The 26,675-nt window shown below is 36.4% G+C and overlaps 1 protein-coding gene across 8 annotated transcripts in view; it reads left to right on the forward strand.

Annotated features, from left to right (window-relative positions):
- Positions 1 to 23,311, forward strand: part of LOC125680041 (pleckstrin homology domain-containing family G member 5-like) — an 82,271-nt gene extending 58,960 nt beyond the window's left edge. For all 8 annotated transcript variants that reach the window (XM_056161734.1, XM_056161737.1, XM_056161739.1 and 5 more), the window contains 12 exons: positions 14,196 to 14,354; positions 16,066 to 16,161; positions 16,346 to 16,396; positions 16,602 to 16,751; positions 16,984 to 17,094; positions 17,510 to 17,659; positions 18,933 to 19,070; positions 19,278 to 19,397; positions 19,524 to 19,656; positions 19,928 to 20,040; positions 20,133 to 21,127; positions 21,284 to 23,311. In XM_056161734.1, coding sequence (XP_056017709.1) covers positions 14,196 to 14,354; positions 16,066 to 16,161; positions 16,346 to 16,396; positions 16,602 to 16,751; positions 16,984 to 17,094; positions 17,510 to 17,659; positions 18,933 to 19,070; positions 19,278 to 19,397; positions 19,524 to 19,656; positions 19,928 to 20,040; positions 20,133 to 21,127; positions 21,284 to 21,293 — 2,226 coding nt within the window. In that variant the 3' untranslated portion in view covers positions 21,294 to 23,311. The remainder of the gene's footprint in view (positions 1 to 14,195; positions 14,355 to 16,065; positions 16,162 to 16,345; positions 16,397 to 16,601; positions 16,752 to 16,983; positions 17,095 to 17,509; positions 17,660 to 18,932; positions 19,071 to 19,277; positions 19,398 to 19,523; positions 19,657 to 19,927; positions 20,041 to 20,132; positions 21,128 to 21,283) is intronic.
- The last annotated feature ends 3,364 nt before the right edge of the window (positions 23,312 to 26,675 follow it).

Consider the following 26,675-nt stretch of genomic DNA (forward strand, 5'->3'; position numbering starts at 1 on the left):
ATGCTATTTAAAAAAGACTTTTACACAGAATTGGGGTTTCATGGAAGGGGTATAAGACATTCACATGGTAATAAGTTCTTGTGAATGATTTTCTATATACATGTGTACATAAAGGTAGACAAAATGAACCATGGAGAAAATTAATCCAACGAGGCAAGTTTGTGCAAATCAAGTTGTGTGAGGTATAAACTGATTTAGGGTAATCTAAGGAGACATAAACCGGAACTGTATATGTAAATTGTCTTGTTAAGGACATGTAAATCTCTCCATTTATAATGATGAACCCTTTGGATTTTGTTAAGTATGAAGACCAGCAGAGTGTCTCAAACAAATTTAAGATCACAGCATATGAGGTGTATAGTCTTCAATTGTAATCCAGTAATTGTTATATCAACATATCAATTGTCTTGGGTTTAATGATCATTTGATGTGCAGGATTTGTTCTATAAGTTAATTTTACATTAGAGAAAAGGATGCCCTGAGGATTGTGTGGGGAATGATGGAATGTCAGTTTTTTTTTATTTTATGTATACTCTCGCTGTGATATATTATAGGTGTTCACATGTTTCTTTGTCCCCTAAAAAAGGAGATCTCATTTTTGTCTTGCGTGTCAGTTTTCACTCCAGTCCAGGAAGACTTAGTCTAAGATGATTCTAAAATCTTGTGTTGTTTAGAAAGCAGGGAATTTTTTGGTGGAGATGATCATGACAAAGTTTTTGTGTATTGGTGCAATTTGTAATTAAACCTTGCAGGATTGTGCGATAGAAAGTTAAAACAGCGGAACATTCTTTATCACAATATGTAATGGATTGCGTGATCACCTTGGTGGGACGTCAAGGTTTATAAAATTCACAAAGAGGCTGTGAACGTATTGAATATTCTTCAGATATAATGATTTATTCATCAGAGGACTACAAAGACAATTTTTCCCGCATATTTCCCATAGTATTTGGGGTGTCGGTCGCATTTTGTGAGCAGACATGTTAGGTCTGCATAATTATGCAGTGAATTTTGATTGATGTAGACAGGAATAGATTTCCAGATTTGTTGACTTGATTAGGAAATTTGTAGCAGAAGTGACAATAGTAATTAGGAATTGACAGCGATTGTGATTTAACTATGTGTCTTTAATGGCTAAATAGTTCTTGCTGCTCATCCAATGGATGTCAGTGATGACACCTCGATCAGTAAACAGGGAATCAAACAGTTCCACAATTACATTGCATTGATCGTGTTAATTCCCTCCCCCCAAAAATCGAATAACGAGTTACTTGTGTAAGTCTTTGGGACTGTTGTGTGCTACTTATTCCTATGCTTCCTGAAGATTGTGGCCGATGATTCGCAGACGAGACTAGTTGCACCCTCCGATTACAATGCCTTATAATGAAGTAATCAGATTCGCAGGTGTACATGTGTGATGGTATACTGTTAAGGCTCTATTGTGTACATTATTGATGTAAATTCGGTGTTTGATGTCGGAGTGTTGTGAAATATTATCAAAAGATAACTTTGACAGCTGGTCATTTGTGCTTACTGATATTGTTATTTACTTGAGCTCTCTAGAAATGGAGATATTCTTGACACATGACTTTGTCATTTAGAAAGTGGAGAATTAATTGCTTTTGGCATTAATTTGCTCTCTTGTACACTTGATGAATTGCAATCGTCAGAATTTGTAAGGGAAATTAAGTCATAGCAAGATGTTTGCGGACAGTTTGAGCAGGAGGGGCTCAAAGGACTCGGGGTATGGCACGATCTCTAAACTTATCCTGGCCAATATGATTCAGCAGTCTCCCAACAGTCGGCCACCCTCCCTATTGATACCAAGCGGAGACATTTCTGACCTCGCAGAAACTGCCAAGTGGCCCCCTGCTAGAAAGGTAAGTGTCAAAGTTGTTGCATCACTAGGATGTTGTTTTACTAGGATGTTGCATGTCATGCCCTTCAAGGAAAAGATACCAAGAATTGTGCTGTATTGAATTAAGGAGCATTTAACAGTACTTAATATCAGGATTGACAGGTTTCCTGGTTTGCAGCTGAGTGGAAATCCCCTTCAGACTTGATGTTGTCTTACTTTCATAGGGCATGCAAAAATTAATATATCATTTTCTTATTAATGCCAAATATGTTAGTTTGTCACTTGGAAATAAATTTGAGGGTTTGTCTTGTACTGTTTGGTCATCGGCTGTGTGGAGGCTCTTAGGACTTTAAATCCACTATTATTTGCATTCAGAGTGAACAAAAGGTGTGTTTTGCAAGGAGAAACTGGATTGCTTTTTGCCAGGTTTCTGTTGACCTGAATGTTCAAATGACTTGACTTTCAAAGTGTCTGTCTCATTTGTCTCTGTTGCACACTGACATGACCTTGCTTCTGTGGTGTATAGTCTTTGTTACAACAGGATTTTATGATCTTGCATAATCAGGGTTTTTTTTTAAGCGATTGACATATTATTTTATTTTATTTTCATTCACATGAAAGTTTAAAATTTGTGTCATACCTGTGTTATCTGCTTCTGGGAGTGAATGACAATTTATGCACATAAGCTAGATAATAAAATTTGCTGTGTGTTTTTCATAACCAGCTTTTGATCATTTATTGTGGAAGGAAAGTAAAGGCTGTTTTTTTTTTTGGTTAGCTCAGTGAGGCGTGACACATTTAATGACAGGGGAACAACACAATGTGTGAAAATTTGTTTAATGATTTACGCTGCAGTGGTTCTTGTGGTTTAATATAGACTGCCTGGGAACAATTTTTTTCTGTACAAAGTTCTGTTTTGGAGACATCCATTGGCCATGTGATAGTGTCCTGATGACGATATTCATCCGATTTCTTCCCAAGCTTCGTCTGTGTAATTCTGTGTCTTTTGCTGTGTTGGATGAAGAGTTCTTATTTAAATAATTGATGCAATTATGGAAATCAACAACTACTAAATATGCACATCTGTTGATAAAGAAATACCTGGCATATTCCGAACCTTGTAGACGAGAAACGCCTTCAGCCCTGGTGCTTGAGATTTGTTGTGGACTGTTGCCTTGCATTCTTGCTGGGTGTTCTGCTACCTTGGTATAAAACATCTGGAAGGGTAATATTGATTTTTTGTTGATACAAGGCTTGGAATCTTTATAATTAACTCAGAATTAATTATAGAACAGTGCAACCAAAGCTGTATTTACCTGCAAGGATTAAGTGCGTTTTCAATGAAGGTGAAAGAATGACTTCTTTGGGTGCTCAGGTTCAGTAAATCAAGACTATAATGACAGACATGAATTTGATGGAGATAAATCAATTGCATTTATTGGTTTTACACTGTGTCTCATGGCCTAAGCGTCTGATCATTGTCACCAGTAAGCCAATTACAAAAACTTATTTGAAAAGGTAGTCTTCGATCCAGTGGACTCAGATACACAGATTTTTTGAGAGATTTTCGAGTCAGCACTCGCAGGACTTGAAGCAGTGTCCCTGCTTTCATTACTGTAAAACTGAGGATCGGCTAATGTTTTTCACAGGTTTTAACCTCTTGTATGATTGACAAAGCCACTCTTTAGAGTGTCATCCGTCATAATTGTATTGATTCCTGTCTCAATGGTTTGTGTGTTTTGGAGGATTCCTAATGACTCTTAAGAGGAGAGGGTGATGCAGGAGAAGTGTTTTAGCCTTATTGTTCATGGAACTTTTTCCCTGAATGGCAGATAGACCTTAATAATGTTGCCAAGCAGTGTAGAAGTCAAACGGCGGGCTCATCGAAATGTACACAACCCTGTGTACAGACGCTCATGGCCCATGGCACCTCCTCATGGGCACCGGAATCCAAAGGTATGTATGCATTTGATCTTACAAGTGCAGGAATTGCAAATGATGTGAGTTTTCAAAGTTAGTGATGGCACAAACGACCAATTTGAAAAGACATCTTTTTTTTCTTTTTTTTTTTATTGTTGTTGGTAATTGAAGTCCTTTTCACGGAAATATTAAGTAATGTGCTCTCAGATTTAACATGTATGGAATGAGATGACATCCAGAGTGCTTCTCCTGGTAAACAATGCGAAATTGTGAATAATTGATCAAAACAATAATCAGGAAAATTTGTAAAGTGTTACAACTTGCTTTATAATGTAGAAATAAATAATCCTGATAAGGAATAATACTTTCCACTAGAGTAATGATTCATACTTATGAGAAAGCAGTTAATTTGACAATGCATCTAGTGCACAGAATCATATTCTGACAGAACAGTTTATGTCTATGGAGCAATTGATTTTGATACTGGGAATTCATCTGTTGATGTGTAGAGTGGCACATTACTCCAAGGTATACAATCCGACATTATGCAAACATTGCTAATTGAATCATTCAAATGGTACAAAAATAGATGGAGTGGATATATGTTTTGTGGAAGCGAGTGAATGTAACCAAACTAAGCATCAACCTCTTCCTTTCCCACATTGGGTTGCAATGAGATTTTTAAGAATCTGTTAGCTCTGACACTGGAGACTGTATAGTACGTTTTACCTAGACGTTGATGTCATAGGTGGCCTTGTATGAAGGGTTTATACAATGCAATGGGATGCAACCTGATCCTCCACAACAGCTCTGACTGATGGGCCTCAGATTTCTCTTCCTTCTTGTCACTGCTTAGTGGGTGCTCCTCAGAAGTAAATCTGTTTTCTCATGTCATTTCCAACCTTTCAAAGTAGAATCTGACACCCTGTGTTTTGTGTGCTATGAATGCTGGACTCCTTTGTGTGGGTAATTTGAATTATGCAATTCCAAGTAACCAGTGCAGTGTGGTTGGATACAAACTGCATGGTCATTCAATGGGAATCATTAACAGTGCACTCACTTTACACATCACATAAGGCCAATTAAAATTAATTGATAGATTATCATCCCTGCCCACCCCTCAAAAAAGGTCCTACCCTGACATTTTTTTTTTAATTTCGCTAAAATTACGATTTCAAACAAACTTGCTTCCCAGTGACATGAGTGAATGATTAAAGTCACAGAATATTGGTTTTATATCTTCTACCAAGGATTATTTGAATGTTAACTTGATTAACACTTAGTGTGATATGCCTTTTGTCATTGATAAATAAAATCCTCCCACCCGCCCCATATTTCTTTGTGTCCCCGGATGACAATCTACTAATCAAGTTGAATTGGCCTAACAGTATAGTACAGACAATATTTGCAGTTGAGTCAGAAGATGTCATAAGGGGGATGGCTGTCTGGTACATCAAACTATGGTGTGAACTGGCAGGGAGGGAGTTGGCCAGCTTTGTCTATCTGACAGCCTGTGTCAGTGGCAGCCGATTATCTTATTACTAAATTTTCTAACAATAACAGTAGACAAAAATCCATACTTAATCATTACTTAGTGTCCAAATCAGTTTGGGGAAATGTTGTGAATTGATTTTGGGTAATATGGCCAAGTTAATTGTGCAAGACATTAAGCTAGGCATGGTACACTGTGTGATGTCTTTTTTTGATGTTGGACAAGCTGTGCACATGCCTTTGTGATAAAGAAGAAAAACTCTACTACAGTTATTACCTTGGCTTGAATGATTGTAGAGAAATATTTCAATGAGTATCATTCTAATGATTATCTTCAAACCTTCGATGTGACAATTTCCATTATTGCCATCCTAGCTGTCTTCATTATAGATAAAGGTTCACAGAGCTTTGCTATATCAGGACCGTTCTCAGCAACATACATACACACTATGAAAATCGACACGCATTTGCTAAATAATTTGAAACCTTTTCAATTTTGAATAATTAATCAACATCATAGTGTTTAGGTGATATAAGCACGGATTTTTGGTCAATTTGCCAGTATTGTTTTTTATTTTAACAGTTATGAGAAAGATTACCCTATTCGTTGTACATGTTAGAGGCAACTAAATTATGGAGAATGAAAATGTTTCAGTGTGAACACATTTGTAAATCTCCCTAACTTCATGATCAGCAAATGTATGCAAACATTGGACAGTTTATAGTGGTAGAGACCTTTATGCCTTTTTCATTTGCCACTTTTGACACCAGTGGAAGAGTTGTGGTGAGGGGTGCTGATAGATGTCCAGTGCTGCAGAACACTGTGTCAGGATTTTGACAGCACTCTGTCTGCATTCCTCTCCCTCGGTCTTCTGTAGACCAGGAGACCCTTCATGTCCTCCTGGGACTTAACCTGTGAGGCATTATGATAAAATCATGTATAGTCAGCCTACTACAGACCTGACAGTGTGTCTTAGACAAAGTTAAGCTAATTAAGGAATGTTTAAAGCTCTCTCTGTCTTCAGTGATAACAGCTATTTGATCTGTTAGATTCTTGCCTTTGGGAAGAGATATTAACAATGCTCATACCCAATGACATTACACTCCAGTGTTGATTTGAATTGGGACTAATTTTGAGGTTATTTTGGTGATTTTAACCCACAATGAGGAGGTACTCACAGTCAACCATCACACATGTAATTGAAATGATTATGCATGTAAGTAGCATGTGAGAATGTGTGCATGTTTTTAAATATGTCTATAAATGATTTTTTAAAAACAGACACCATGATGATGTCTTGTAATGGGATTAGATTTGTTGAGCTTAAGTTTATAAGCTTTATATTTATGCCCCCCTTCAAAGAAGAGGGGCATATTGGTTTGCACCTGTCGGTCAGTTGGTTGGTCGGTCGGTAGACCACATGTTGTCCGCTCAATATCTTGAGAACCATTCACTTGATCTTAATGATATTTCATATGAAAAAAAGAGGACCCCTATTGTTTTTCAGGTCAAAAGGTTAAAGGTCAAGGGTCAATCTACTCTAGACATAGGAATATACTGTCCGCTCAATATCTTGAGAACCCTTTGCTTGACAGACATCAGACTTGGTACACTGGTGCATCTTAGGAGTAGATGACCCTTATTGATAGTGTTTTTATGGCTCTTGCACCATATTTATGCCCCCCTTCAAAGAAGAGGGGCATATTGGTTTGCACCAGTCGGTCAGTAGACTACATGTTGTCCGCCCAATATCTTGAGAACCATTCACTTGATCGTAATGATATTTCATATGTGGGTTGGTTATGAAAAGAGGACCCCTATTGTTTTTCAGGTCAAAAGGTTAAAGGTCAAGGGTCAAACTGGGTCATAGGAATATACAGTCCGCTCAATATCTTGAGAACCCTTTGCTTGACAGACTTCAGACTTGGTACACTGGTACATCTTCTGGAGAAGATGACTACTAATGATTTTGAGGTCACATGGTCAAGGGTCAAACTGGACATAGGAATATACTGTCCGTTTGATATCTTGAGAACCCTTTGCTTGACTGACATCAAACTTGGTGCACTGATACATCTTCAGGAGTTGATGACCCCTATTGATTTTGAGGTCACATGGTCAATCCACTCTTGACATAGGAAGATATTGTCTGCTCAATATTTTGAATTGATGATACTACTCTCAATTAAATGATGTGTGTGTGTATAACCTTTTTCAATTTTGCACCATGGGGGGCATATGTGTTTTACAAACATCTCTTGTTCTAATCTGTGTTTCTCCTTTTGTGTCATATTGGAGTCAGTAGTGTGTGTATTGGTTGTTGTGAGGAGAGGGTAATTTTGTGTCATATTAGGGTCAGTAGTGTGTGTATTGGTTGTTGTGAGATCAGAAGGTAATTTTGTGTCATATTAGGGTCAGTAGTGTGTGTAATTAGGGTCAACTTGAGTATGGGGTACTGTATGGAAAGGACAGAAGTTTATGTGTAAATGAATCTGCTCACTTGAAACCTTATGGTTTACTCATTTGGGAAAACCTACTTCAGACTTGGCAAAACAAAATCTTAGTACTTTTTGAACCCATATTTAGTACAGGTAGAATGTTTGCCTGAATTACATTGATCCTGTCTGAACTGTATCAAGAAGAAACTTGGCACACATTCTCTTTTTTTTTTATTAAACTTATTCACTTGAAAGTTTCTAGAAATCAAATACATAAATATGTCTCTGGGATTTCACAATATGTGATTTAATGTCTTAGTAAATACATTTTAATGTGAGGGTGCTTTTCCTTTATCTGGAGAGAAAATGATCCTATCTTGTGACACAGGTGTGTGTCTCTAAAAATGAAACCAAGCCAGAGATCCTCACAACTGCTGTTAAGTTTCTATGATGCTCATACAATACGTGGATATTGATCTCTCTTTAATGAATGAGTCTGACAGATCATTGTAAATACTGCTGACTGTCCCATCTGGTCAATGTTGTGTTCTTACCTTCATGTTTCTTCTCTTTTCATAAAGGGCCTTTTATGTCCCTTTTATGACAATGACGTACTAGCAGAAGGCTGTTCAAATAGATGATTGATAAAAAGGTGTTTTTATGTCAGTGTGAATTATAAACCCTAAAATTTGTGCAGATTTGTTTTTATACTTTTGTTTGCCATGAGTTTGCTAGATCCTGGCATATTTGACTTATTTTGAATATTTTTAGGTTGGACTGAGAATGCTATTGTTGTCAAATGCTGTATGTCTGATTATTTTTGCAGTGGAGAAATTTTTTGACAATTTTTCAAGACTGAAATTCACCAAAACATTTTTCATAAAAAGAAATTTCCTTTAAGCAGCAGTCACACCTTTCCAGATAATGCTAACAGACGTCCTACGGATACCAAAATTTCAATCCATTCGTCTCCATTGTATATCCTTTGTGTTTCTTGTCCGTTTCTCTTTCGGCCAACACATTCCTTGTCCAGCAAAGTCCAGTCTATCTGGTGAAAAGTTTTGAGCATGTTCAAAACTTGAAATGGAGTCCGCTTAGCGTACGATAGCCATGCGTTATTATGCGTTTTAATCAGAACTCAGGCGTTTATTTTTCGGTACTTGTTCAGTTCACATTCGTTAATGTCTGGTGGACCAAAGATGGACACTAACCGCATGTTTACAGACAAGAAATGCATGAAACTGGTAAATAGCGGTTGTAAAACGGAGGTCCACAGGATCGGTACAAGTTCGTTTTTCTAACGTTGAAAGAACAATATATCAGTTTCTTTCTCATGCGTTCCACATTCGTTTAACCTGGTAATTGTCCGTTATTCAGACAGTAATACCTTTAGAAATCTCTCCAGATTCAGACAGGATTTCTACCTGCGGGTATTGGGTCGTCTGCTCTTCCCCAGCATTGTCAAAGGCAGGAGATGAGTGTCTTGTAGCCTTCCCGTGCCCTGCCTTTACCCTTCCCAGCATTTGTAGACCTTTTTGGAGGCATCATGGAAATATGTCAACAAAGGTGATAATAGCCACTTTCGATTTATACCCGTTTTGTCAGTCACGTGACTGGTACAAGTCCGTTCGTCTAACGGTGAAAATGTTATACATGTATCAGTTTTTCATGCGTCCCACATTTGTTTATTCTGATACTTGTCCATTATTCAGCTGGTAGTGTCCATTAATTGTCCGGTACATGTCCAGTAATTGTGCGGTTATTGTGCGTTTTATACGCTTCATACAACAATCTCAGGAGTCTCAAGCACCGGTGGGAATGACTTTCATCAACAGATACCAACAGACAGCATTATGTCACAATTCTTTTTATCCGTACGACGTCTGTATATGCCGTCCAGTAAGGTGTGACTGCTCCATTAGTGACAAAAGAAATTCACAAAATTGAAGTACACAAAAAATAGATACAATTTTGCAAAAATAAATGTATTACAAAATTTCCAGATTTATGTTATCACTTTTCATTATTGTAATAATCATTCAATTTGGAATGCAATCTTATATAAAAAGTTTTCTTGCGCATCTGCAGTTTGTGTGCCATGGAAATTGAAGCGCGTTGGATGTGAAGCTTGTTAATTTTTCTATATAGCATACAGTGTATATGATAAGTTTCTTGCTACTTTCTGTCAGCTTGGGGAGAAATGCATGTTTTTGTAGATCACAAGTATAATCTACAAGAAAATAATGATAATTGATTTTGAAGAATTTGAGTAAATACCAGAAGTATGGTCGGTCTTTGTTGAAATTTTCCTTTGATTCTTTAAAGTACAATATAGGACCATCTTTGTTTTTCTGTGTTTCTCTAAATAATTATCAGAGAAATTTTTCAGTCTTGCCTGATTGTCTAATTTAAAACTATCACAAAAATAGAAGAAAAGATCAATGTTTCTGTAAGAACTGAACAATCTTACATGTAAATATTTTCTTTTTCGATGACTTCTTGTGAGCTTTGAATCTGTTTTTAGACCTTGCGATTCGGTGAAAAAGATGGATTTTTGTGGAGAAACAGGACGATTTATTTTCATATACACAAACATTTGAAAAGCATCACATTATTTTTTTAAATGTTGAGTGTTGATGGACTTGTCACAAGGGTTTTAGGAGACATTGACCTAGAAACTTACACCTGTTTTGTGTGTGTTTAACATTCAATGAATTACAAACGCTTTAATTGTCAATATGAACCTGTCAGAAGACTGCAATACACCTGTCAATTTAGATTGAGCTCTCTTAATTATTTCCATCCATAGGTAGTATTTATAGGTGAGGATTTTTTTTTTTTCGCTGATCAATTTAAAGTGAAAGGTTGCATGAAAGTTTGGAATTCAAGATATTTGATAAGAATGTAATGTTTTATTCATAGAGAAATTAATTGATATACAATAAAAAAACAAAACAAAAGATTTTATTTTTGTATGAGAATAATTTATGAGAACCAGAATGCCATGGTTGTTAATTACTGCATGACTCTGTGTTTCAAATACACACATTATGGGTAGAGACCGGGGAATACACACTTGTACATTAAATACCCTGCCAGTTCATGGGATCAATGGACTAGCCAGTTTTGTTATGGAAATGACTTATTTACCTATGTCATTGTTATTGAGATCAGCACAAACACTAACATTACATACTTCACATCCGTCGTGGCAGAGTAGGTAAAAGATGTGGGACTCCCTTGAGAAAACTGGAATATATCTGGTGTGATGTATGTCATGGGATATTGGATTTTCACTAAGATCAGGTACAATCAATATCCTGTTAGAAGATAAGGTGCTGTAATTGCACCAACACCCATCTTTCATAGGATTTTGTTGGCTGGTGTGGCCTTACATAGGAAAAAGGTGGAGTTCATTTCTAATCAAGCCTCAGTATATGGATGTTTAGACTCAAGTGTGGAATTCAATATGGGACTAAGTGAACTGTTGGTATATGGTGTTTATACAAGATTAATTAATTGGAGATTAATAAAAAGTACTGAACTTTAAACTTTTTTTTTCAAATTGGATTTGTGACCTCATATTGATATGTTTTGCCAAGTTTCTTTTCAAATGAAATGATGTCAAGCCGGTTTAAATGGATTGTTCCCATGATGACTTCATACTGCGTACTGTATAGGTGTTTTGAGAATACTGTGGTAGTGTCTCTGAACAGGTATGGACTCCATCTATGTACGTGATGGATTTTTATATGGAAATTGTGTGTACAAAATGTGCTGAGTGAGAATTTCATTGATGGGACATTGGAAGGATTTCTCAGGACCTCTTCATTCTAGTCATAAACAGTCTCAGAAAATGCGACATCGCAGTCATAAAGATGTGGAGACATGGGTTAAGTCCAATCAGAAGGTAACCTAACGAGCAGTTGATGACATTTTGTTCCCTGACCAATAGTCATCCCATATATGTGTACCATTATTGTTCGTGGGAATTTATAGCTTGAGATGAAGAAATATTTAACAAATTCTTTTTATTCCAAAGAATTGTTTCAGTATTCACTTAATGATATCCAGCCATGATACATTTTTGGGAGTAAGCAAGTTTTCTAACAATAAAAGTTAACAGGGAAAAAAACTTTTTGAAGAGGAAAGGTTTTGATTTTGTTGACTCGACCCACAAGGTGTTAAGGAGTTCGTAAACCTACCATGTCCGTCTGTCTGTCCGTACATCTGTGTACTCAAAGACAGTGTTTAGGTCTGTACCATTCATAAGCCTATCACAAGTGGACATGTATATATATTTACTGCGTTCTATTCAATACGCCGGTGTAAAGAGGCTCGAGGTGTCATCTCATGTACTTTTTATTATATTTACATTTTAATCTTTTCAATTGCATATTAATACTTTTGGTTAGCCTACTTTGGATTAGGTCAAAAGTATTTGCTTCGCCTTTTTCTAAAATTGTAAGTTCTTTCAGTTAGTCAGTATGTTGGGGAGTGAATGTAATATTTTCATCCATGAAAATTGTGTTTCTTGAATATTTCTCTGGGTTGAAGCTCATACAAAGGTTTATCTGTAGAAGAGGTGAAGGTCAAAAGGAGTAGCAGTATACATGTACTACTGAAAAGGTTGTTCCTTTCAAAGAGCAGGGATTGTACATATTGTAGAATCCTATACTAGATAGGAGTGCAGTTGATTGTCCTCAACCAAGGTCATTAGGAAAAGGTCAAGTGACAAGGACAGGTACAGAAGACTATTGTAAACTAACAGTAGATTATGCAGGTTGAGAGGTCTATAGGAATGCCATGCTAGATACGGAAGAAAAATAATACAGAATGAATAAATAATAAACATTGAATGTACAGTGTAATTTTTAAAATGTTGATTAGTTTGTTTTGAATCTCAGCAAGGAAATCCATATTCAGAACATTCATGGGAAAACATTTTCAAGGTTTTTCTAATTGCTCTTGTTCAGCACCAAATAATCATTGAAATATTGATTCACTATTGATTTTTCATTCCATTTGATGAAGTTGATGTAAGCTTGACTTTTTTAAAAGTATTAAGATGTATAGATAGACCTAAATGGGGAACATTTTCCTTTTTAATTACCATGTTTACCAAAGTAGCTGTAACTTAAATGAGTCAGCCAATTTGCATTTAATTTGGATGATACAAGCATTGAACTAGAATGTTTCACTATCATCAAATTTTCCGATGAAGATTTTAATGATATGTTTACATACAACCATGACGTGCATGGCCAGTTAAATGACCATTTAATACTTAAGCTTTATAGGAGAAATGACAATGTGTGCTACACTTATGTACATATATACCATAGAACCCGCAGGCCCAAGGAACAACTGAATATTTGATGAGGATCGTGTTTACCCGCATACCGCAGTGATCTGATATTCTGAAACGGTTGAATTCCAGTGGACATAGGCTTCATTTATCTAGGGCCTAGTGTTGCGATATTTGAAAGTTTTGCAATGTAATATTGCCATATTTTTACCTAAAGAAAAGTGGAATTAATAGGGGGAAATATTGCAGGGTTTGAAATCTGTTTAACGTTTTGCTCATTTGATAAGATATGATATTACTTTCAAGCATGTTTCTTTATCATTTGATTTAATTTCTTTAAGCAGAATGTGCAAAAACACATTAAAGCATCCATGAAACATTGATTTAAAATTGTGAATGTGGAGAATATAGGTTCCACAACACTTTTGAATTAGATTTTCTGATTTCTCTCCCAACTGGAGATCACTAATTCATTTTTCTTGAATCGCAAATGATACAAAACTTGTGGATTGCCTTTTGCAAATTTATAAAAAAAGAAAAGGGAATAACAAAGGAGAGTTGGAGGGAAATCAGTCACTAATAAGCAAAAGTAGTAGATCCTGTTTCTTCCATTACATTCTGAAGCTTAGTGTAGGTCAAAGATCGGGAGTTGAAGAAATCGATAAAGATGAAATGGACACTGTTCAAGTGTGATGCTATGTGTAGCAGTACTCCAACAAAGCTACGTGAACCTCTAACATGCTGGAGTAGGTGTAGCAGTACTCCAACAAAGCTACGCGAACCTCTAGCATGCTGGAGTAGGTGTAGCAGTACTCCAACAAAGCTACGTGAACCTCTAGCATGCTGGAGTAGGTGTAGCAGTACTCCAACAAAGCTACACGAACCTCTAGCATGCTGGAGTAGGTGTAGCAGTACTCCAACAAAGCTACGTGAACCTCTAGCATGCTGGAGTAGGTGTAGCAGTACTCCAACAAAGCTACGTGAACCTCTAGCATGCTGGAGTTGGTGTAGCAGTAATGGGTGAAATTAATTTCTTCAATATTTTTAGTTCTGGCTTGTATATGATTTTTTTAATGGAAGAAGACCAGTCCTATCCCGATTCACATACAGCAGAATTGTAAAAGTTTGAACTTTGATGTGTACCCAGGCCGAGTTTTACATTCTTATTATATATTTCAGGATCGGGAAAAACATGATCAGCTTAGTGAGATCTTGAACAACTACAGCAGTAATGGCATCCCACCCATGCCGGACCTCCTTAACATTGGACGCCCCTGTATCCGGGACAATCTGTTCGAGATCGAACCTCACTGGAGTTCTGTTGTGGACAATGCTTCTGTAAGATTTTATCAGTGTTTTGTTCATCATTGTATCTTACAGATAATCTTAATAGTCATTTTCAAACTCAAAAATTGTCATTTGGTATTCAAGAAAGGTTTGAATATCTTTTATTGTTGTCACTGTGATTCATAATGAATAATTTCTAAATATAAAACTAACCTTAAATGTCTACATTAGTTTTGTACGTGTTGACATTGCGTGGGACAAAAAAGATTTCCATGCTTCTGATGAATATCGAATAGAGCTTATGTAGGCACTGACTTTCAGATCAGTTGACATTGCTAAATATTTCCTATGTACAAGGATCATGATCCAAATCAAGGGTTACCCAATATAAATGAGGACCAGTGTTTTCAATAAGATTTTTTAGCTCACCGAGCCAAAGGCTCAAGTGAGCTGTTCTGATCAAAACTTTCTGTTGTCTGTCAGTAATGGCTTTGTCATAAAATTGTCACATTTTCATCATCTTCTCCAGAACCACATGACCAATTTCAACCAAACATAGCACAAATCGTCCTTGGGTGAAGTGGATTCAAGGTTGTTCACATGAAGTGCATTGCCGTTCTACAAGGAGAGATAATAGCAAAAATACATTGACAAATATTAAAATTCTTCTCCAGAACCAGCAGGTCAATTTCAATCAAATTTGGTACAAATCGTCCTTGGGTGAAAGGGATTCAAGTTTCTTTAAATGAAAGGCCATGCCCCATTCAAAAGGGAGATAATCACAAAATTACAAAAATAGGGTGGGTCATTTAAAATCTTCTCAAGAGCCACTGGGTTAGAAAAGTTTAAATTTAAATGGAAGCTATCTGACATAGTGCTGATTCAAGTTTGTTAAATCATGACATCCAGGAGTAGGTTGGGGCCACAATAGGGAATCAAAGTTTTTCATTGGAATAAATGGGGAAAATCTTTAAATATCGGCCAAGGACAACTCAGGTGAGTGATGTAACCCATGGGCCTCTTGTTGTATTGTATCTTGTTTAACGTCTCAAGAATTTTTCACTCATATGGAGATGTCACCAAGACCGGTAAAGGGCTTCATATTTAGGCCTTTGCCCGGCGTTTACGGCCATTGAGCAGTGAGGGTTCTTTAGCGTGCCACACCTACTGCGACATGGCACATCCATTTTTAAGGTAATCTCCGAAGACCCATGACATTCACAACTGATGCCAAGTGTTTGGCTATGGAACTGTCACTACCTATTTTAAAGATTTACTTAGGTCTGTCGCGGCCGGGATTCGAACCCCGGCCTTCCGCATGCGGGGCAAATGCTCTTACCTTTAGACCACCACAGCATGTATTGTTATTAGGAAAATGCTTTCTTTCAAATTGAGAACTTGTTTTTTAGTCTTTAAACTGAAGGAATGCAGACAGTTGGAGCCATAAAAACAGTTTATTGAAATCTGTAAACAACATTAAACATAAATAGGTCTTGACCAAAGAGTTATATGTCATTTTTGAAGTATAGTAACAACTCGGGTTAAATGTCCTTTAAAGAAACAGGGATGTCAAGATTAGGCAAAATGGGTCTACTCATCTGTAAACAATGGGAAGTGATCCGAGAAAAGTCCTCTATGTCGACTGTCTTGTCAATAAAAGATGGGAGATCAGATAATGTCAATGTATGCCATCACTCTGATAATCTCGTTACCTGTACTTTTAACATTAATTAAGCTCGAGTGACCATGTATTGTTTTGCAGATGCTGACAAAGCGACAGCACGATCAACAAGAGGCTATATGGGAATTACTCAATACGGAACTTCATTATATTAAATCTCTCAGGGTCATCGTAGATGTAAGTCCAGATAGAATATAGTAAATATGTACACAAAGCCTTGGCTTAAAAGAAGAAAATATGACATGAAATGATAGCATTCAATATTTTATTCATACCAATATCTATTAAGTTATGCGTTGATTTACTTTCATGACATTGAGGGTTGTATGCCTTTTCAGTTCTTTTTTTCCTTCTTTTACAGCTATTTATGTGTTGTTTGATAAACTTACAAAGTGAAAGTCTCCTTAATGAGGTGAGCTTCTGACCTTTACAATATAATTCATTTGTTAATAAGTCTATCTACAGGGGAGCAGGGGCAAAAATTGCAATATTGATAATCTGCAGTATGATAGTTTCACAAATTTAAAGTAGATCTACATGTTCGTAATTTTCATACAGGAATGGTTTCTTCGTTTAAATTTATTATGCCTCATCATTTATCCTAATTTTTTTTTCAGATTGAGACAGAACATTTGTTTGGCAATATTAGTGATGTCCTCACTGTTAACTGTGATTTCTGGGAGTCCCATCTGTTAAAAGTGTTAGTAGAAGCAAGAGAAAACCGAATGCCTCTCAATCCCTCAGACATGAAGGATGGATTCAAAAAGGTAATCGTGTCCACCAATCTTACAAACCCCGCACCCACAGTGCACAATCAAGTTGTCTTTTGCCATTTAGAGGTCTTTCTAAATATTTATTGCACCTGCAGAAAAGATGGACAGGAGATAAATTTGGTTCCTTTAACTTTCCAGTTGAAATTAATTCTATACTCTTATGATCTATAAATAATCATTTGACCTTTTGTGTTGTTTAAGAAAACAAGTTCTTTATTTGTTACAGTTTGGTGAGCTTTTTAGTCCATACAGCAAGTACTGCAGTGATCAGAAGCACTGCACGGAGTACATGAAGGCTAGATACGCAGATAATGATCTCTTTAAAACCTTTGTTGTGGTAAGTTCTTTTAGGTCAGTATGTCTTACAAAACTAAACATTGTTTTGTATGGCCTTTGTCAAAAGGTAATGTTGTATTTCTTTATTGCACGGAAAACACTGAAAACACGGCCAACGTGTCGAGTTTGGTGATCAGCTAGGTGTGGGAATATAAAGTTGCAAAACACAAGAAATGAAACAGAGACAGCTATAAACAAGGCACTTAAATTTTTATTTTACATTAAACTTCTGGTGGGAGAAAAGTGAACAAGCTGTTTGTATCACAGTGGGTTTTTTTGTGTGTGTGTGTGTGTGTGTAGTTTTTGACTTAAAAACAATGTCATTCCAAAACAGAGACCAACAAGGTTTTGTAATCCTGAAGTTGTCATGTTAAGTACATCTAGATGTATAGTTTCTATGTTTGTTTTCCTCACAGTGGGCAGAGACCCAGAAACAGTGTAATCGGCTAAAGCTGACCGATCTATTGGTCAAGCCAATGCAGCGACTGACCAAATACTCCCTGTTACTGCAGGCCATTCTTCGCAAGACGGAAGACGATCGACAACGAAGGGACCTCTTAGAAATGGTAGGCTTTAAAGGTTGAATCTTGGAACAAAAACTGTGATAAAAGTACAAGTATACTACAGAAACTTCCTCCAGGAATAGTCCATAAATAATATTTTTGGTAATTTTTCTAATGGAACTGATAAAGCAGTGAAGGATGAATAAAATGTTAGGGATCAAAGTTTAAGAGCATTGTGAATGACAGGGAAACAGCTGTAGGTTGCTTAGAGTCTCATTAATGCCAGAAATCTATCATTATGTCATCAGTAAGTTTTGAATGTTTGTTGCTTCTCTCTTTAACAACAATTTTTTGCTTCCTGTGTGGTATGGTTGAAAGATGGAGTGAACACCATATAAATAGTGCATGTAGTTGAAGGTTACATTGAAAGTTTTCACCTCAAGATAACCGAGGCAAAGAGATGGGGTGAATGTTACCCCCAAGTACACGCACTATTTGTTTTATCACATTGAATGTCATACATTTAATAGATATATGTATATGTGTGTGTATAGAACTGATTTTTCCTCATGAATGTGCTGCAGTTGTGAACAATGCGTGTATGAATCTTGATTAATATAGGATGTCTATTTTAACAAATGAAAGTAGAATGTAAATTTAAGAAGTACATTTCAGTTTTGAAAATATATGAGGGCATGTTATGTTCCAATAATATAAAAAAAAATAAAAAATTGGAGAGGGTTACATTATTGCTGCTAGTACCAATATATCTGCCAAGGTATTCAATCATTTGCATTTAACTTGTCACATGCTTTTAAAGACTTTTTTAAAAGAAAAAAGAAAAAAACGTACACACATCAATTTGATCCGCAATTTTCTTTGTAATATCACCTGTTGTCAAGTAATCTTTCCCTTTGATAGATACTATATCCCAGAGGGTGTGGTTTTCTTCAAATGTTTCTTATCCAATCAGATTCAAATATTTTGCCTGAAATACTGTATGAGCAGAACTTTAAGCGGAGATTTAATGTTGGCATTATTAGTGAGAGTGATGAGATCACTAATATTGCTAACAATTTATTCCATATCGGAGGTAATAGTTACCTTTCCCGGAATGATAAAGTCGCTGAAATTAGATCTCGCTAAATATACATACCCATAGTTTATGGAAAAGTTGCTTTTGTGTCTCGCTAAAAATTCCACTTATATGGTATAATAATTAATTTTGACCGTGCACAATTCTATGTTGAACCAATAAAGGGTATTTAGAAGCAAGAAGATGGTGATTTATTTATGTACTTTGAAAGTTAGCTATATGAATTCTTTTAAATTTCAGATTGGAGGGGTGGACAAATTTGTTTCTCATGTGAATGCCACACTGCGTCATAAGCACGACCAAGAACGACTGAACGCAATTGTAGCCAAGATTGAGTCTTATGATGCTGTGGAGTCGCCCAATGACGAATGTCTAAAAGTAAGCTTGTATTGGTTTATTGATTCTGTCTGTAATCATGATGATTTTTAATCTTTTTGATTTTTACACATGACATGTACTGTAATATTGTCTGACAATGTGAATTGAATTCTTTTTCACCCTCGCTACAAGTGTGGTGATAAAAATGAAGACTAAGTGCTTGGAGTGCAGTGGTGTTTTATATCCTTTATTTCCTTTCCTCCACAGTATATTCAAGAATATTATGATAACTTTGACCTTCGTGCACCCATGCCTGGGTGTGGTTCCGATCACACCAGAACTCTCGTTATGCAGTCTGTGCTCAAACTTAAGGACTCTGCAACAAGAGTGAGTAGTACCAACAATAATTAATCTAACACCGTTAATTATAAACCAGCGAAAAGGAAATACACATTGTACTTTGTTAAGTAGTGCTCTTACAGTATATAGTATGGACTGAATTTTGTTTTGTAGATGGATGTGGAATGCCTACTGTTTACTGATCTCTTACTGATATGTAAACCAAGCAAAAGAATGGAAAAATATAAAATTATCAAACCTCCCATGCGAGTGGACCGCATGATCATTCAGGAACTCAAGGACAAAGGTAGTTGTTGTACAAATGTTAGTCAACTGGATCTGTTTTGAAATTATGATCAAAGTTTATGAGTGAGAAATTGAATTTATGGGTAGTATTGTACTCCCCTCTCCAGCTCTGTATGTTTGAAAAGAGTACTAGACAGTTCATCATTTTGTCCTAATTTTGAAGCAGTAAAACTTTCGAAACAACTTGAATTTGATATCCATTATTACATCATTTACAGGGAGTTTTCTGTTGATCTACTTGAATTTGATATCCATTATTACATCATTTACAGGGAGTTTCCTGTTGATCTACTTGAATGAGTACCACGTTCCTGTGTCAGCATTCACCTTCCATGCTGACCAAGCCTCCATTCGAGTCTGGGTGGAACACATCAGGAAATCTCAGGTAAGGGCAATAACTCTTACAATGATGAATTTCAGTTCATTGGAACTTTTATGTAAACTTTTATTTTAAAAAAAAAATGTCTGTTTTTATAGTCCCAATACAGAGAAGCTAGAAAGTCCAATCAAGGAAGCATCAGTTTCCCATATCTCAGAAATGAGGAAGTTGTAGTAGAGGAAGTGATTCGCACCACACCCCTTCACCCCCTCAATGAGGATGCTCTTTTGTCTCCCTCCACAACACAGTATGATGTGTCTGATCTCTTCCGTAGCAGCAGTAGTCCCATGCCCAGCCCCATTGACAAGTGCCCCCCTCATTACTTCCACAAATCACACTCTGAACAGACAATCCAGAGTCATCGCTTACAGCTCTCCAAGGAGAGAACGCGATCAGAGGACATTCGAAGTAGTCATCCGCCAGTGCAATCTTCCTACTCAGTGCCGAACTTTGAGGACACAGCGAATCACGAAGAAGAGGAAGAAAAAGGTCAAGGTCACTCGTCCTCCTCAGCAACTAGTAACTCCTCACTCCCAGATATCCTTGATGATGGTTTAAAGCAGAAATTAAATCAAAGGCGGTCCTCGAGGACTGATGCAAAGAGATACCTCACAGCTGATGCTATTCAGGAATTAAGTAAACACGAGGACAAGGATACAAGTATACATAAAAGACTTTCATGGAATTGTGGAACCAAAGATGAAGAAATTAGACAAAACACACTTAAAAATAAAGTGCAGAGTACAGACTCCATCAGGAGCATACATAGCTCGAGTGGTGTCAGTTCTACCGGATCTCTACATTTGAGCCCCGATGGCGACATTAATGAGGATTTATGTCACAATAACACTGACATCAGCACAATACACGAGTCCAGCTGTAACGAGGAAGAAAGTATCAACGAAAAAGATCGACACAAATCCAAGTCAACTACTGATATTTCCAAACTGTTTGAGGACCTCCACACCAGTGAAGTGAAGGATGGGATCTCTTCTGTGGATATTCCATCCAACATGGACAAGAAGAAATTTAGTCATGCTCAAATCATGAAGATTAAGAAGCAATTACTTCTCAGCTCTAATGTTGAAGCAAGGTAAATTCTTTATGTCTAAAAAATGATTATTTTTATCCTCTGCTTCATAAGGGAAGTCTTTTAAAGCAAAATTTTACTGAAAATTCATGTTCTTTTTTTTTTATTCACTATGACTGGAACTTTGATGCATAATCATCATGATATTTTCTTTTACAGTGAGGTTTGAAGGTGGGAAACCTACTTAAGCAATCAGTGCTACAATCAATCATAATCCAGGATTCCCGTGTCCTATCTACTGCCAAACAATCCGCCCCATAGCAAATCCAAGTCGTGCTTACCTGCAGCAGTCAGGAAAATGTGCTGTGCAACAGTGACGTGCATTTTTTGATAGCTTGATTCAGTTTGGGCACATTTTGTCCATGTAAAGTATGACTTATCAGAATATGATTACAATGTTCATTCCAGTGACTTTGCTGCATGCCATGACAGCTGTTGCCATGACAACATGAAATGGCTGGCACAATTGTGATATTTAAGTGCTCTAATGTTTTTGTGAATGTCTTCAGCATGTTTTAGAAAGTTTTACTTGTGATAACGTGCTGCATGTTTTAGGGTGTTTAACTTTGTATAAAATTATATTTTATTAAAGGGTTAGACTGACAGTAAAAGATCTGAGATAGTTTGTGGTTTAAATAATATTTATTCCAAATAAACGACTCGGTTATGAGGCAAGGTGGAATTATCTTTAGAAACATATCTGTATTGTGCAATAATATATTTCTTTTCTGACAAAACAAGATCTATATAATCTTATATGTTTTACTTCGGAGTTTGATTATTTCAGCAGGCTGGTATACTTATTGCATCATGTTTTAATGAGTCCTCATGTGATAGTATATTGACTTTATATATGCTCAAATGTTAACATAGTAATGTTCTTAAACTATGTATATACATATGCAATGGTGGTCTACCTGTCTCTACTCTGTTAATGGTTACAATTTTATTTTCATTGACAGCGGTGAAGAATTGATATTTTGTACAAGATTACAAAACATTTCGTAATTTTTTTTAATAAAGTGATATTTTTCAGTGTATTGATACTTTAAAGACACACATGACGTTTCTCAATGATATATAATTTTTCGCGATATTTCGGTTACAATTTACTGATCTTGTTTCTACCAAAACAAAACTTGGTGTATATTACCTATACTAGGTCTGTTTAGAGTTAGCATATTTTGATAGTTCCTGGTTGTGGCAAGTAAAAATGTAAAGTCAGCTGTCATGTATTACAGAAGATTGTATATATTGACATTACTGAGTTATTGTAGAGAAGATGGTGAGAAACATCTTTGGATCAATCGGATATCGGACCCTTGCATTACTAGTTGGGTGATCTAAGCACTGAACTAATAACCAGGCTGAAATATGAAGTATAGTAATATCACTACAATATAAATTTAATCCTATTTCAGAATTCATGCAAGAACTCTTCATATTGAGGAGATAAAAAAAATAGTTCTAGAAAAAAAATGGCAGAAACGTCATGTATGACCTTAAAGTAAGGCCAATATTGAAATTTAGATTGTTTCCACTTAACGGTCAACTTGGTAGAAAATAACCTGACTCTAAAAGATGTTTAATTCTTTTTTCACAATTCTTCATCTAAAAGATTTTTCAATTTAAAAAAAAAGACAAACTAAGTTTGGTGTAAACTTTGTTGAAATTGATTGCTTATTGAATGTCACTATTTACATTTTTGGCCAAAAATAAAGTATTTTTCTTAACCATTTGTCAAAATAACTGGTCAGAAAGGAAAATCAATATTTTAATTTCAGCTTAAAACGTGGAGATTCATTTGAATTTACAAGGTAAAAAGAATTGAAGAAAAGGTTAATTTTACAAATACTGTGTGAAGAAGCAAATGTTAATGCAAAAGTTGTGCAAGTGAGGAACACTGTTCTTTCCTCCTATTGTAGAATATCAGTTGGAAGGTAATAATCTGAATCATTTTTCAGATTTGTGATTACTTCATTAACTAATAATGGCATGGCTGTGTTTAGTCTCATGATTTTTTATATATATATAAGATATTGTTGGTCAAACTTTGACCAGTCATTGTCAGTTGGACATTCCATGTGATGTATGTAACATCCTTCTATTTATTATTCACTTGTTCCAAATCATGTACTTTGAAATCAATTTTTGTTACAAAAACTAATTATAATATGTCTAAAAGGAGACATTGTGTTGTTCTTTTTTGGAAGTTATAAGTTGGATTCAATGAAATCACTTTATACCGTGCCATATAGAATAAATAAAAATAAGAGCGTAAAACAACGAATTACTAAGAGGTATTTGGTATTTTTTATTTATTTTATATGCCACGGTACTGTTGTAACAAAATACAGCTTTACATAGATAAGACTGCCGATGATCTGAAAGTTTGAACTGGTCACATGACTGTCACTTGATTTGTGCATAAAATGACTGAGTGACGGTTGTTTGTAAACACCGATTTAAAATCATATAATTCTGATCCAAACAGGTGAAATAATGTAGGACATGTCGTACAGCCTCATAAATACGTACGTGCTATGATTTAGCCGCATTCTTACAAGGTAGAAAAAATTGTCGAAATTCAACTCAACTTTAAAAAACAAAATGTTATGAAAATTTTGAAAGAATTAAAGGTGCGCCTTTTCTAATCATTATGTACACTGACGTTCTAGAGGTTCGTGTTTTTCTTTCATTTTGCATTGGTGCAAAGTTATCGACCTCGTGTATTGCACTTGTATAGATCCATACAATGAAGTTGCATTGATACAGAGCTCTCAGACACGTGTACTGCACTCGTATAGATTCATGCAATAGAGGTGGGCACGTTTACATTAGCATCTCAGTGTTCTTCACATGGAAATTCATGTATCATTTTAAAGACACTTTTGCAATGGGGCATAGGGTCATCAATCTATGTGTGCTTGTTTCCGTAGATATATTATACGACTGTACGTACTTGCTCGGACCTTTTTGACCTTATCGACAGATGCCCATGTTCTTACAATGTATGACTATACAATCTGCAGGCGAAGTTTCACAAACTTTATTCATTTTCTGTCATTTTCACCATTGATAATCCTTCAAGAACTCATAGCTGTTTTTGTACAGATTTCTTTGAAATGCCATAGAAAATTGTATGCGTAATTCTTGACAAGAATTCTTTTCTACCACAACATGCACAGGAGTGGTTTTTATTTTCGAAGATACTAGTATTCCATAATAGTATCCACAGTTTACTGTCGAAGGAACATCTGTACCCGACGCGCAGGCGGACACACGAATGAATGGCATGTATATTCATTGCAGTGTCTGCCTCCTCGTGAGATGCCTTCAACACGGACAAATCTAGCAATTCGTTTGTAGATTCTACCTCATCCTCCATTACAAATCGACTGTTTTTCCCTAAGGTACCTTGCAGAAATTTCATAAGAGAGAACAGCAAAGTCTTTCATATTTTCGTGGGATCAGGTTAGAACAGGTCCTCAGTACCCCTTGCTTGTCGCAAGAGGAGACTAAATGGGGCGGTCCTTCGGATGATACCGCACAAATCGAGGCCCCGTGTCAGAGCAGGTGTGGTACGATAAAGATCCCTCCCTGCTCAATGGCCATAAGCACCGAGCATAGGCCTAAATTTTGCAGCCCTTCACCAGCAATGGTGACGTCTTCATATGATTGAAAGATGAGAGAGAGGTTAAACAATATACAATGAATCAATTATATTTTCATTGAGACCAAAAGTTACGAAGTTCTTTTTTATATCCCATCGCCCTTCTAACTGACTGGTGCCTTTTTATCATGTGCTTTCCTGCTCACGCCATTATTGACTGATCCATGCAATGGCCAAATACGACACCTATTCTAGAAAAAATGCCTCCTTGTTCAAAACCTGCAATACAGTAAATTCGTTTGCAAAATCTCCGAATGTTTTCATAGCCTCTCCAACTATAAGTATCCTTACATCAATACCCTTCGACACTTCGTCGAGAATAACTACTTTTCTCAGCATTTGTTAATTGCATTAGAAAAACTCGTGTTTCAGTATCTGCCCCAAATCTACTCCTCTCCCAGCTTTACAATGATAGTCTGCAATATATTTCGGTCAGCTTTAAAAATTTAACTCCTTTCAAAGGTTTTAGGTTCAATCTGCACCTTGTGTGAGGAATAAAATGTTAATGGATTATTTTTTCTTAAAGTCTGTTGCAAGGGGACATCTGAGCCAGAAAGCGAAGTTGGACAAAGCTCTCAAGCTGTGCAGAGGAAACCAAAGAATTCCTGATTTCTTGATTTTCATAGGAAAGATAAAAAAAAAAGTGAAGATAACGAACAGTGATCAATCTCATAAATCCCAGAGAGAAAACAAATTTAAGAGTAGAACAAACACGGACCCATGGACACACCAGGGGTTGGATTAGGTGCCTACATGTAGGTGGCACAAGCACCCCCTGTTGACCGGTTACATCCACTGTGTGTCCTCTAACTTGATCAGGTAAACGGAGAAATCCGTAGTCAAAATCAATATGTAAAGAACGGCCTAACAATCGATATGAAACACGTTAGACATGCAGCATTTGACCTAAAGACAGATTGTACTTGTAAATTAGATCGTTATAAGGACATAAAATTTGCGAAATGCTGACTTTAAACAAGACTGTTGAAACCCCTTTAAAGTCAGTTTATTGCCAGTAGCATGCCTCAATTTAAAAATTGATCATACGCAGAACATGATCTCGCGTATCGAATCAGTTAAAAGACATAAACATCATACGCAGGAAATAATTATTGCTGTACATAAATATACGAAGTTAACGAAGGAGAAGCTGAAGTCATCCCGTTTGTCATAAAGGTAAGTTGTAAGTTTGCCGTTAACACAATATGTTCAATAAAATATCTAGATGCAGATGGATGTGGAAGACTCTACTCTGTGGTGTCTTTTAATTTGAATTCACTGGGTTATATCAAATCGACATGTGAATGAAAATTAATATTTCTAATAGATAAAAGTCTTCGATATATATGTCGAGTTGAGGGCTACAGCAAGAAATTATTTCTTGTCATATAGAAGCTTGTGAATAAATTCTGTCTCATAAGAATATAAAAACCTGTCAGCTAAGGAGCACAATTCGTGCCCGTGGGAATGCCAACATACATTTGGTTGATTGATTGATTAAATATTGTTTAACTTCCCTCTCGAGAATATTTCACTCATATGGAGACGTCACCATTGCCGGTGAAGGGCTGCAAAATTTAGGCATATGCTCGTCGCTTATGGCCTTTGGGCAGGGAGGAATCTTTATTGTGCCACACCTGCTGTGACACGGGGCCTCGTTTTTTTGCGGTCTCATCCGAAGGACCACCCCCATTTAGTCGGCTCTTACGACAAGCAAGGGGTACTGAGGACCTATTCTAAACGAGATCCCCACGGGATGGACATTTGGAAGACCTTATCACCAACGACTACGTAAATATTGTCAATGAGGAACTCCGGCATCATTTACATACCGTATCAACTTCATAGTACTTGTGTGTAGAATCAGAATGGTGTTGA

The sequence above is a fragment of the Ostrea edulis genome, chromosome 1 (genome assembly GCF_947568905.1).
Source record: "Ostrea edulis chromosome 1, xbOstEdul1.1, whole genome shotgun sequence".
Taxonomy (NCBI): domain Eukaryota; kingdom Metazoa; phylum Mollusca; class Bivalvia; order Ostreida; family Ostreidae; genus Ostrea; species Ostrea edulis.